Source organism: Pygocentrus nattereri, chromosome 12, assembly GCF_015220715.1.
Source record: "Pygocentrus nattereri isolate fPygNat1 chromosome 12, fPygNat1.pri, whole genome shotgun sequence".
Taxonomy (NCBI): domain Eukaryota; kingdom Metazoa; phylum Chordata; class Actinopteri; order Characiformes; family Serrasalmidae; genus Pygocentrus; species Pygocentrus nattereri.
The window spans coordinates 30,817,927-30,831,172 of NC_051222.1; the positions used below are offsets into that span (position 1 = coordinate 30,817,927).

Here is a 13,246-nt window from a genome sequence, read left to right on the forward strand (position 1 = left end):
GATACAGAGTACCTCTACTAACTCTGTCTGACCTTAAGCATACATTTCTTTTATTTACTCTATATTTTTACTGTATTTAGTGAATAGTATTTAAAACCAGAACTTAACACTATGAAGATAACCCTGTGCCGTTTACACAGCCGCAAACAGCAGCTTCTGTGTCTCAAACATGGAGCTGAATGTTGTTTTGCAATGAAATGGTTTGGTTGAAGCGACAGGTCATGAGACGCTGCTGCTGAATGGTACATCTGACCGACTGAGGCGTACCGCAGGTAAGGCTAGTGGACTCACAGGCCCGGCTGGCGGGCTGCTATGCCTAAGGCTAAATCAAGACTAAAGGCTATCGTTATGCTGAGAGTCTGGTGGTTTGTTCCACTCTCTCAGTAACATTAATTCGGACTGTAAGTGACCACACGGCGGCAGACGACTGATTACTAGCTACTATTATGTTTTTCACATAATTAACTGCTGTTACAGATTCTGCCATGAGCATATGTACAGCTGCTTGTCGTCCCACACCGCTGACGTGATGTTAAGTTCTGTCTGGTGGCGCATATGCATGCATCAGAAATTGCTTTGTGGTATCGATCGTGTATATCAGTATCTCCCCAGCACCGATAACAGTACTGCTTTTAAGTGCCAGTATCGGTGCCAATAACGATACAGTGTCAGTGTAACGCTAATTGTGCTGCAGGTACAAGGCAGTTTGTCCAGGTTTGGCTGTCACTGCAGCGCCACGCTATAATGCTCAGAGTGCAGCTGGTGCTGCGTTACAAATCGCGTCAAGGCAGTTTCTGAAAAAGTGGATGGCAGTTATAATTTTGATGTATGTTTTTATGTAGGGGGAAAGACTGGGTCCACTGAGAGCGTATTTCTTTAAGATCATCTGGGACTACCAGCCGTGTAATGAAGATCTACCTGAGAGACTCGGGGTGTTCAAGGCCCTCACAGAGAATGGGAAAGATGTCACATACCTGGAGGATGAGATAGGTGAGACACAACCGCTCTACCGTCCAGAATAATAGACGGCATAAAAATTCTGATAAACATTAATACCGGTAATTTTGCTGGTATCAGTAGAACTGGTGTGATTTATTGGTCAAGCTCTAGAATATACGGCGTCCAAAAGTCAGAGCACGCTGAAAATCTGGTCATTTTTTCATTCAGCCTGACAAAAGCAACACCGTTTAAGAATCTTGAATATAAATTAATATGAACAACTGAAAATTCTGCGTTGTTTCTACTTCACTGTGCAAATGGAAGCTAATTTGTTAACTTGACTGTGTTGAGGCCTTTGTAGTCTCATTCCTTAAAGGAATCTCGTGACCTGTTGACACTCTGGGGGATTTCATGTGCTGATCATAGACTTTAGAGATGATAAATTGCCCATAAAGTTTTGCAGCTCCCTAGGTGGTTTGGGCAATTTATTTATTTATTTATTAAAACTTGTTTATTGAAGTATTTAACCATTTAAACAAGTTAGATAAAACGCCTAACCCTTTCTCTCTTCCCCCAGCTTCCTGCTGTCTCGTCGCTTTTAGCATTAGATCAAACTGACATTACTACACAATGCACATTAGTCCCAGACTTTACAGATGCAGAATCATAAAGCATATTGTGGGGGGGAAAAAATGATAAAATAAAAATTCCACATTTTTCTTTGGAGTGTCAGGGTACCGATACGATCTCTACTTCCTCACTGAACTTCAGAAACAATTTCCATATTTTATTAAAAAACTCAAGTTTTCTTTTATTATGTAAGTTGTCCTATGCAGGATTAGACTCTTTCAGCCATGCATTCACCGAAGGTGCACATATGCGTTTCCACGGTGTGCTGATCGGGCATTTAGCATATATTAGACAGAGGTCTACCGTCTTCATTTTAAGTGATAGGGTCTCTGCGTACAAACCTAGAATACGGTTTTGGACAGGCGGGTATTTCTTTGGAGAGAATCCTGGAAATAATTCCTGTTACTTGTCTCAAAGTTTTGTATGAGGTGGTTTGATTTTTGTTGAAAGGGCAAAATGGAGTCCATGACTATGAGAATTATGGTGTCCAGCTGAAGCGTGTGCTGTCAAAAGCAAAATGGGGGCACACTTTACCAAACACTAAGAAATACTGATATTCATGTAAACAGTCAGAGATTCTGCTGTTCACCCAATTTATGCTGATATCATTTGTAACAAAAGCTTTGTGTTAAATTAGAAAGCATTGCGCAATAGAAACATTTTCACTGTGTACTATTATTAATATAGTATAATCTGTCTCTTGGTGAAATTCATTAAGTGTGTGTGTCTGTGTGTGTGTCTGTGTGTGTGTCTGTGTGTGTAGCTCGGTTTGTGGTGGTGTGGATGGACACGGGCTTGACTGCTGATTTTCTGCAAGTTCTCGTCAATCTGGTGAAGTTCAACTCTTGCTACCTGGACCAGAACGTCTCCCTGATGGTCCAGTAAGTCAAAACCCACACACTTGGGCCTGGGACACACCAGAATAAAGATTACATTGTTTGAATGTAGTACAAGTTTCTAAGGTCTGTGTTTTAAGCCAAACCTAGTGTTTAGAAATGAAAGCGAAGTAACATTAGCAGCAGTAGGTGGGTGAAAAAGGGCTGGTTAAAAGTGAATGTTCGTACATTAAACAGTGGAAGTAGAATGCTCTGTCGCATGTTCATAATCATATTGTAACTTGTCTGATGCATCTGTCTGATTGGCATGTCCCCAGACCTTTTTAGTAAATAAGGAAAGAGCAGAAGACGGACAGTTTGGAGACCAACTGACTCATTTGTGTTTATAATCACTCCAGCTGGTTTTCTGATGTGTTTAATCTGCAACGAGAAACTGTCAAACGCTAAAATCACAAAGCTGTAGTCAGCTACACACTCACCAGCTTCTTGTTTAAATTTTCTGTTCCACCTTAAATGGTGCAGCAGTTACATTCTGGCACCTCAGGCACCATTTAAGGTGGAACGGGGAGAATTAGAATAAAAAGCTGGCGAAAGAGAAGCTGATTTCAGCCTCGTAAAATGTCCTGCTGGAGATGTGAGAAAAGCAGCTATAGCCAAGCTAAAGCTTAAAGCAGAGCAAAGTTGGTCTGTGTTTTCATTTATATTATTGTTTAGCCTATAGTAGTACATTAACACATACAGCCAAGATGGTAAAATGGACATAAAATGTTGTGGATCCCAAGTTGGTTTGATTAAAAAATTATTTATTTATTGATTGATTGATTGATTGATTGATTGATTGATTGAAAGAAAAACATTTTCTTAACACTTGGGTTGCTGACCCGTTATAGATGTCGAACAGCAAAGGCTAATAATTCTTTAAAAAAAAAAAAAAAGTCACCCAAATCTTTTCTGTAAATACATATTTTAACTTCTGTCAGTCCACATAACCACATTGAGGCATTAAGGTCAGTCAAGCTTGTTGATGTGGTTAAGAATAGTGTTCCTCAGTCCTGGTCCTGAAGGCCCACTGCCCTCCACTTTTCAGTATTTTTCCTGCTGCCAGCACACCTGATCCATCTAATCAGCTCATTATTAGCCCACTGCAGAGCAGTGGCCATTCAGGAAACAGGTTGAGAAACACTGGTTTAGGATTGTGTCCTATAATAAAAATGAACAAAACGTTGCCAGGTTAGACAGAAACAGGACTGGGATTAAATGAGCAAGTGTAAATTAGAGTCTCTGACTCGTCTTGGATGACCTGGCTCAGATTCACATTCGCAAGTGTGGTAGAAGCAAGGTTTGGGCTCTAGAACTGGGCTTTGGTCCATTTCAGATGAGCTTATGAGGACACTATTGACATGACTTCCACTGTGCATAGTACAGTTTTAACCTGTGATGCCTGTGTAATGACATCAATTGCAGAAGCATGCTGGTTTTTAATGCAGTGCTATCTGAGAAGTCAACGGTCAAGGACATTCACTTGTGCTTTTAGGCCTTGTCCTTTACGCACTATGAATTCTAGATTCCCTAAATCTGTTGATGACCATAGAGGGCAAAATACCCCAGATCCTTGCAGACCCTGGTTGAGGAAAGTTTTAAACTGTTGGGTTTTTCTGCTGATGCAGTTGTCTCAACCATGCCTTTCCTGGGTGGTCCTTCTGTGTCTGGTCGCATCACCTGTGAAAGATTTTTATTGGTACATCGTGTAAGCAAAACATGTGTTGGCGGGTCACCTGGGGTTAATGGAAAACTGTGTAAATTAGGTTCTTGGACAAACTGTAGCTTTAAACTTACGCTGCCTGTGCCAGAAAGTGTATGTAACCCGTTCTTTCACGGTCTCTCTTTGAGAACCCTGTAGTGTAGGATAGCTATAGTGCCTGCAGTGCTGAAGTGATTTGAAAGAGACCCCCATGCAGTTTTTAAGTGATGTTCTGTTGTATTCTGCGTTACAGGAAGATCTGCGTGCTGTGTAACAGAACCACATCGTCCACAGATATTGAGGTAGTTCATCTCCTACAGCGCTTAGATCAAAGCAAGCTCATCTTTGCCTGTTGCTATGGTTACACGTCTGTGTATTTCTTATTTGACTTGCCTCTCTGTAAACGTCATGCAGCTCTGTCATTTTGGTTTCTGTTAAATTTTGCAAGAAATTGTGTGTAAAACGAGGATCAGGTTGTGATTGTGTTGAGTTGAAGCAGGATAATGATTCATCTCGACACATTTTAAAATAGTTTTTAATTTTATTTATTTATTTATTTTGTTTTTGTTTTTGAAGCCGTGCAAAACCAGAATTTGTGTCTGACCCCGTTTCTTTTTCAGGTGACACGGGAGGAATTGAACCCAGTCTGTTTGCTGACTCTCCCCTCTCTTGTTGTGTGGGTGTTACAGGTGGCTTTGCAGGTGTTGGATGCAGTGGTGTGTTATAACTGCTTACCCTCTGACTCTCTGGCCATCTTCATCGTCACGCTCTGCAGAACCGTCAACGTTAAGGAGTTCTGCGAGTCCTGCTGGAAGGTGAGAATCTGTGTTTGGGTTCCACACAAAAAGATCTTGTGGATTTAGCCTATGGTTTCTAAATCTACATGCTATTGAATTTGTGTTTGGGGTCTAAAACTGTGATTGGTGTCTAGAATTAAAACTAATGGAAACTGTGCTTGGGCTGTGCTTGGGCTGTGCTTGGGCTGTGCTTGGGCTGTGCTTGGGCTGTGCTTGGGCTGTGCTTGGGCTGTGCTTGGGCTCTTGGACTCCAAAAAAAAGTAGAAGCCGGGCTTTGGGCTCTATTACGCAAACTTAGATGTGTAACGCATTAGATATCTTGCCTCTACTGTTTTTGTTCAAATACGGATCTATGTACTGTTTTCTGTTTTGACTGGCATTTTACCTCCTGTCTCGACTTGTTTGGAATTGGGTTTGTGTTGAATATCTGATGCAATCTGGTTGTATGACCATTCGTTTTTGGGTTCTAGAAGACGTGGTCGAAACTCTGTTTAGGCCCTGAGGCTAAAACACAGTAGAAGTGGCTGTGATGTTATTTTGCGATAAAACACTCCCTCTCGTTTTCTGTTGCTTTAATAACTCGCCTGAATGTTTTTTTTTTTTTTATTTAAATTTATCATTTTAGGGGTCAAAGGCTTGAATCTTTTTTCTTTTTTTCCTTCCTTTCTTTTCTTATTTCTCTCTCACTAGCTTATGCGTAAAGTGCTGGGGACTCACCTGGGCCACAGTGCCATCTACACCATGTGCCGCATCATGGAGGAAAGGTAACATGGGCGTGGTTTTAAATTTATAATACAATAATAGTCATTCATCTTATATATCATATTTTCCAACCCCTTGTTTTTGTTACTTTGTCCCAAAGACTGATGTATGTAAATGAGCTCTGTTCTCATTGGCTCTCTTGTATTTTGCCAAGTTCAGCAGTCTGGGCTTAAACGCTCTTTATAACTTCATTGTGAGTGGGTGGGGCTAAAGTGCTGTAGGCTGAATAGGTGGATATACATGAATGAAGTGTCTTTGTGGTGTGAATTTTGGATTTTAATACATAATTCCTCTTTATTTGCTGAGTTTAACATATTAGGGGGTGGGGGAAAATTTAAAACACAGAATGTAGCCTGTTTCAAAGTTATGGCACGTATTGATTTTTCACTTAAATCAACAACATCTCATTTAAACACAAGTGCCAACTTGTTTACAACTGTATCTATTTTTTTGAGATTTCTGAAAGTGGGGTTTTTAAAACCAGTATGTCCATGTACGTTGTTGACTGGAGCATTTAAGCTCTTGATATTTTGTAATCTGATATATTTGTTGTACCATTGTTGTATATCCTTTTCTAAACTGACCATGTAGTAGAACTTGAGTGGTGCTTTTACTGTATTTTATAGCTCTATAAATAAAAATAAAAGCTGTAAGTGTTGTTTTCAGTGAACTTCAGTGAACAGTTGACCTGATTAGTGTAGAAGAACACAGGCTTAGTTTGTGACTTCTTCTCAGTGCATTCCAGCCATTGTGTAGATTTAAGTTCCTTCACCTGGTTTAACTTAATGAAGGATTGATGATTGTTAAACTAGGTACTGGGTTAAGCTGACGCCCCACTGAACAGTTATGGACTGTTTATTTATTTATTTTTTCTTCATTCTAATGTTCTAGTGTGTTTATCTACACGAACACTTACTGTCCAGATAAACTGCACATGTCTGACTTCTGGCTTTCAATCTGGTCTGTTTTTCAGGGCCTATATGGAGGACGCTGCGCTGTTGAGGGGGGCTGTGTTTTTTGTTGGCATGGCACTGTGGGGGGCTCACAGACTCCCTGCTCTCAAAAACACACCCACACTGGTGCTGCCCTCCTTCTACAAGGTGAGTATCTCTGCCAGGACAAAGTGGAGCCTCTACAAGAGAGATGAGGAATGAGCCAGGAAGTTTGAGTTCAAGTCATCATGAAAGTTTAACCCTTTAAAATCCCAGACTTACTCCATACTAAGGCTTATGATTGTTACTGCAGGGACTTCAGTGCAAACTGGTAGAGCTATTCTTTGGGACCACCAGAGAGCCCTGGCCATTTAAGGGGTTAATAAAAGTGGTAAATTAGGATTCTAGGAGTGGGGTGGACTGTAAATTTGATTTCAGGTCATTGTGCATTTCCTGGTTCTGACCTTTTGAGCCCTCTGACCCAGGCTATGAACTGTGCTAACGAGGTGGTTTCCTACGAGATCGTCCTGTCAATCACACGGCTCATCAAGAAATACGGCAAAGATCTGCAGGTGGTCACCTGGGACATCCTGCTGGCCATTATAGAGAGACTACTGCAGCAGATACAGGTACAAGATGGATGAACAGGTCAAGCACACCTTCACTGCTGGAACAAAACCTCCTATCTCCAAAAAATTCATGATGAATGGTCCAAAATTGCTTATGTAATATAAATTAAATACTTTCATGTGCAGTAGAACCTAAGACCATTTATCCCTTCTCTTGTAAAGTTACCATTAACTTTACTGTAACTTTGCTATTTTGGTGATATGTGTAAGTAAATAAAAACTCTGTTGTGATTGTTGGCGTAACCATTTCCACAGCTCTCCTCGAGGAAATCCAGTATTTATAATTGCCGTTAAAATCCTAGTTTATTTGATCAGTCTTTCATTTGATCAGGTGTGCTGCTGACTTTTGCACGGTGCCGAACTCACAGGTGATCAGTACTTACTGAAGCACTCAGCACTGCCTCTCTGTGTCTGTCTGTGTGTGTAAAGACTATAGGCAGTCCGGAGCTGAAGGCCATTGTGTTTGAGCTGTTGAGCACGGTGGAGGAGCTTTATGAGCAGAACGACTTCCATGGATCCTCTGAGAGGTTCTTCAGCCTGGTGGAGAAATGCGCTGATAAACGGCCCGTCAGTAACTTCCACTTTTTTCCAGAAGCTTAAACATTCATTCATTCATTCATTCACGCATTCACTCATTCACGCATTCACTCATGAACCTAATGATCAATATTCTTAATATCGTATCATTTAGAAGAATGTTGTGTGCTGTGGTTGCTGTGGAAAAACTTAATAGGCCATTACAGGCCAAGGATGCACAAATATGGCATCTTGTGTTCTTCATGTTCAAATTCAAATACTCAAATGTCATTTATTTATTTTACATTAGTCTTACCAGAGCTTTTAATTGCCTGTGCTTTAGTTGATATTTACATTTTATTTCAAATAAATATTACACCTTTTCAAATGGGGACCTCTTTATGATGCAATACTCTGGCCCCTCTTCGTAAAAGCACGTCAGAATAAAAGTCTTTTGTTTGTAGTTGTGCCGCCCGACGTTTAAGGAAGTAACTTGCGGACTAAAGATTCTTAGTGAGTTGAGCACCTTTAAGCTTGTCTTATTTTATTTTAATGTTCAAACATAAAATCATGCCAAACTTTGTTTAGATTTTTTTTTCAATAAAACAAGCTTTTTTGATCGTTTACTTATTCAGCAATATGGTTGGATGAGCGTTCCACCTGCTGTTTTTAGACTTTGGAGGCAAAAAGAAGCTAAAATGAATTTTGTTTTTCACATAAAAGGTATTGTTGAATAGTTTCATAGGTGGCAGGTATTTATATTATTTGGGAAAATAATGGACAAAAAATGCACATCGTGTCAGTGACTCATATATATTACCATAACTTGGCACAAGCCAACCCCCCCCGACATGTTAATTCTAGCAAATAAACAATAATTGTGCATTAAAATATGCCAGAAGATTGTTCCCTGTAGAGGACGTGTTGACTTATTTTCACTTAAAGCATAGGTGGACAATTCCGGTACTGGAGGCCCACTGCACACTGTGGTAGTTTGTCTACTAAAACACACCCTCTAATCCTGGCATTTAATGGATGAGTGTGGGCAGGTGTGTTTGAGCTGCTGGAACAGTGCTGGAACAGTGCTGGAACAGTGCTGGAACAGTGCTGGAACCCTGACTTAAAAAAAAAAAAAAAAATCAACAAAATGTCATGTCATTTGATCACAGGTCTCCAGTCTTTGGTGTCCAGCTTTATATACATGAAAAATCTCATATCTGTGGATAAAACTAAAGCTGTCTTATGAGACTTGCTAATAAGAAACTAATTTAATTAGTATCAGATTTATTGTCTTATTTTGACGCGTTATTTCATTTGTTTCTGTGATGTGAGCTGTTTGGCAGACTAAATTGAGATAATGAATTGATTGACGTGTGTGTTGTAGGATGCGTCAGTGCTGACTCTGATCTCATACCGAGCTCAGTCCATCCAACCTGCGAAAGACGGCTGGATCCAGAGCCTGCACCGCCTCATGGAGAAATTCTTCAGGTCTCACACACACACATGCAGAGCACTGGTCATTACTGACTTCAGTAGGTCTCAGGGCTGTGCATAGACTTTTTAAGCAGGTAGCGCTGGTGCTGGAAAATCCGTAAAAACTGGAGCACAACTTAAGATTAAACTAAGATGAAAATGCCGTAGTCCTTATAAAGACTTATCCCAATCAGTGGAACTCCTTTTAAGTCTTTAAAATGCTGGATCTACGTGTAAAAAGCTTGTTTGGTGATTGGTTGCTAGGGTGTTGCCCCAATAAATGAGCCTTTTATTGGGGCAGTGCCCTACTAACCAGTCACCATACAGGAAAGTGTGACAGTAGGGTTCCTGTGAACTGTCGTAACCACTGTGAGAGCTGAACGTCCATCGGGTTTGAGCACTGGGTGCTGTAACGGAGCCAGTAGAACACACATGAAGGACAGAGTTTTCAGAGTGGAATCAGAAAGGGCCTCAGAGAACGATTTCTGCCAATTTTGTACTCATTGACCTTTTGACCTTGGTATAGTGAGCAGCAGACCACTGTAGTCTATAGTCACGTAGTTGTTGGAAGTGGATTACCTAAACATTTTTACCACAGTTATCCCTGTAATTGAAGTCCGTGCACCACCAAGCACCTGAACTATTACAGATCACTAATGTTGGGCGGCATCATTGCTAGGAGAACATCAGTACAGGGAACTGGACTTTGAACTTGTCACCTTCCTCACTGCTGTTGTCTGCAGTGGGTGTAAATAGCCTTCACTTCATTTCAAGGCTGTTAATATGTGCTGCGTATACATTGTTATGCTTAAAATGTCAAAGCAGACTCCAGGACCAGGTGGACCTCAGGAAATATTCCGTGTGAAACGGATTCTTTTTGTATTTGATTAAAATTCATTTGTCCTCTTGTTGATTTAACACTGTACAGCCCTGGAGTTTAATATGCAATGCGTCTTTCACTGAAACTCGCCTCCTCTCTTTCTTTCTTTCGCTCTTTCTTTCGCTCTTTCTTTCTTTCGCTCTTTCTTTCGCTCTTTCTTTCTTTCGCTCTTTCTTTCTTTCGCTCTTTCTTTCTTTCTTTCTTTTCTTTCGCTCTTTTCTCTTTCTTTCGCTCTTTTCTCTTTTCTTTCGCTCTTTTCTCTTTTCTTTCTTTTGCTCTTTTCTTTCGCTCTTTTCTCTTTCTTTTGCTCTTTTCTTTCGCTCTTTTCTCTTTCTTTCTTTTGCTCTTTTCTTTTTCTTTCTTTCATTTTGGTTTTTCCTCTCCTTTCTTTTTCTTTTTGGTTTTTCCTCTCCTTTCTTTCTTTCTTTCTTTTTGGTTTTTCCTCTTCTTTCTTTCTTTCTTTCTTTCTTTCTTTTCTTTCACTCTTTTCTCTTTTCTTTCACTCTTTTCTCTTTTCTTTCACTCTTTTCTCTTTTCTTTCACTCTTTTCTCTTTCTTTCTTTCGCTCTTTTCTCTTTCTTTCTTTTGCTCTTTTCTTTCGCTCTTTTCTCTTTCTTTCTTTTGCTCTTTTCTTTCGCTCTTTTCTCTTTCTTTCTTTTGCTCTTTTCTTTCGCTCTTTTCTCTTTCTTTCTTTTGCTCGTTTCTTTTGCTCTTTTCTTTCGCTCTTTTCTCTTTCTTTCTTTCTTTCTTTTTGGTTTTTCCTCTTCTTTCTTTCTTTCTTTTTGGTTTTTCCTCTCCTTTCTTTTTCTTTCTTTCTTTTTGGTTTTTCCTCTGCTTTCTTTTTCTTTCTTTCTTTCTTTCTTTCTTTCTTTCTTTCTTTTTGGTTTTTCCTCTCCGTTACACACGTGTCTTTGTCTCTGTCCCTCTCTCTCTTTTTTTTTTCTTTCATTTTTTGTTTCATTCTTTCATTCTCTTTTGCTTTCTTTCACTTTCTTTTTTTTATTTCCTTTTCTTTTGCTCTTTTTTCTTTCCTTCACCTTTTTTCTTTGTTTCATTCTTTTTGTCTCTCTCTCTCTCTCTCTCTCTCTCTCTCTCTCTCTCTCTCTCTCTCTCTCTCTCTCTCTCTCTCTCTCTCTCTCTCTCTCCTCTTTTACAGGAATGAGACGCGTAGTGTGATCAGAATTAAAGTGTTGCACATCCTCTCGTTCGTCCTCAGCACCAACAGACAGCTGTACGAGGTCAGTGTTTCTCACAGTGCCTTTCTTTTCCTCTCTATCCCTCCATCAGCAAGTTCAAATACTGAGTCTCTCACTCTCTCCCTCTTTCTCTCTGCCTCACTGTGCTGTTGTGCCCCCTGCAGGAGGAGCTGATAGAGGTGGTTGTGATCCCTCAGCTGGGACAGATAGCGGAGGACCGAGATCTGTCTGTCCGTAAACAGGCCACCCAGCTGCTGGTGGATCTGGCTGAGGGCTGCAACACGCACCACTTCAACAGCCTGCTGGACATCATCGAGAAGGTCAGATGACACTGTGGGGCTGGGGGGAACCTTTTATTAAATCAAGGAGGTTCTGCTAGTTTATCTGAGATTAGCATTTACGTTTACAGGAACATAAACCCATTTTTGGTGCATTACATTACAGCTAAACAAGTGCTTACCTCACTAAATGTTAGCCCCTTTGTGTGTGAGGCCAAAATACATGCAAAGTTCAGTCGTCCAAGCAGACTAGTAGGCTACGTCTGTGCTCTGATGAAATGCAGGTGAGAATAATTTTTAAAATGTGCCCTAATATAAAAATCTTCCGCTTATTTCTCCTCCGTCATTTTCCAACTCTAGCCACGTTTACATGCAGCCTGATAATCCATTAATAATCCAACTAATAGCTCAATGGGAATGGGATATGTCCGTGTCTACACCTCATTCAGAATAGACTAGTCTGATTGAGGCTGTTTGGAATTCCTATCTGTCTGAATGAGGTGGGTAATCCTGTAAATAATCTGTTAAATAGAAGAATAATATCCATGTAAACGCCTGTATGTGGCTACATTCCAATAATAAAATGTAACTGCGCATGTGTGTCGTGTCGTAGCAAGTTTACAACATTCAACATGGCGGGAACAGAAACTTACAACGACGTTTTAGGACTTTGGCCATAAAGTCGTAATATTTTAATGAAAAAAGCCTGTAATATTTTAAGTCATAATATTTGGAGTATAAAGTGAGCTAACTGTAGGTGGGCTGCGATAACACATTGGGGTCTCGGTTGCTGTACTGGCGCCGGTTCCACTCACTCGAAATATTATTATTTTATTTTTTTTCAAAAATATTATGACTTCTTTTCTGGAAATAGTACAACTTTATTATCAAAGTATCATACCGTACTACTTTTTCCTGAATATTACAACTTTTCTCAAAGTCTACTTTTTAAATATTAATATTATTATTATTATTATTATTATTATTATTATTATTATTATTATTAACAGTCGCCTTAAAACACTGTCATAGAAACTGATTTATGCTCTGGTCTTTAAAAGGTGGTGGTGGTGGGACGGATGTCCAGCTTATATGCTACTGTTGCTATATTGCTTGTTGCTGTTTGTGTAAGGTTGTGCACGATGTGTGTAACTGTCTTTCTGTGCTGTAGGTGGCGAGCCGTCCGTTGACGTGTGCTGTGGATGGAGAGCGAGATCAGTCGGCTGAGTCTCCGATGGAGGATGTCAAAACTGCCATACTGGGCCTCCTGGAGATACTGCAGGTACACGCAGTGTCTCGAGTCCTGACCCTCCTCACAGGGAATCCCATCAGTGTTTCAAAATTTCTGCCTAGTTTAGTGGTTGAGATGAAAACAGTCATTCAGGGTGGTTTGGTGTGAAATGGTTAATTGTAGAGAAACTTACTGACTGTGACTTCTTTACAGTGGTGTTGATGGGAACCAGGGGTCACAATGTGAAAACACAGATATAGACACTTTATTTTCTATCCAAAGCCACCAGAGAACATAGACTTGCCTTTGGAGTGTTTTATATGTAATGTTGTTGCTGGTAAATATTGGTAAATCTGAAATAAGATTTCTTTGGGGATATTTTGCCTCACAGCGACCCACATGCCTC

The 13,246-nt window shown here is 40.2% G+C and overlaps 1 protein-coding gene across 3 annotated transcripts in view; it reads left to right on the forward strand.

Annotated features, from left to right (window-relative positions):
- tsc2 (TSC complex subunit 2) overlaps positions 1-13,246 on the forward strand; it is an 82,756-nt gene that overhangs the window by 4,364 nt on the left and 65,146 nt on the right. For all 3 annotated transcript variants that reach the window (XM_037543546.1, XM_037543544.1, XM_037543545.1), the window contains exons 5-16: positions 843-990; positions 2,333-2,450; positions 4,400-4,448; positions 4,836-4,961; positions 5,634-5,707; positions 6,679-6,805; positions 7,123-7,266; positions 7,696-7,833; positions 9,167-9,270; positions 11,292-11,373; positions 11,496-11,651; positions 12,781-12,891. In XM_037543546.1, coding sequence (XP_037399443.1) covers positions 843-990; positions 2,333-2,450; positions 4,400-4,448; positions 4,836-4,961; positions 5,634-5,707; positions 6,679-6,805; positions 7,123-7,266; positions 7,696-7,833; positions 9,167-9,270; positions 11,292-11,373; positions 11,496-11,651; positions 12,781-12,891 — 1,377 coding nt within the window. The remainder of the gene's footprint in view (positions 1-842; positions 991-2,332; positions 2,451-4,399; positions 4,449-4,835; positions 4,962-5,633; positions 5,708-6,678; positions 6,806-7,122; positions 7,267-7,695; positions 7,834-9,166; positions 9,271-11,291; positions 11,374-11,495; positions 11,652-12,780; positions 12,892-13,246) is intronic.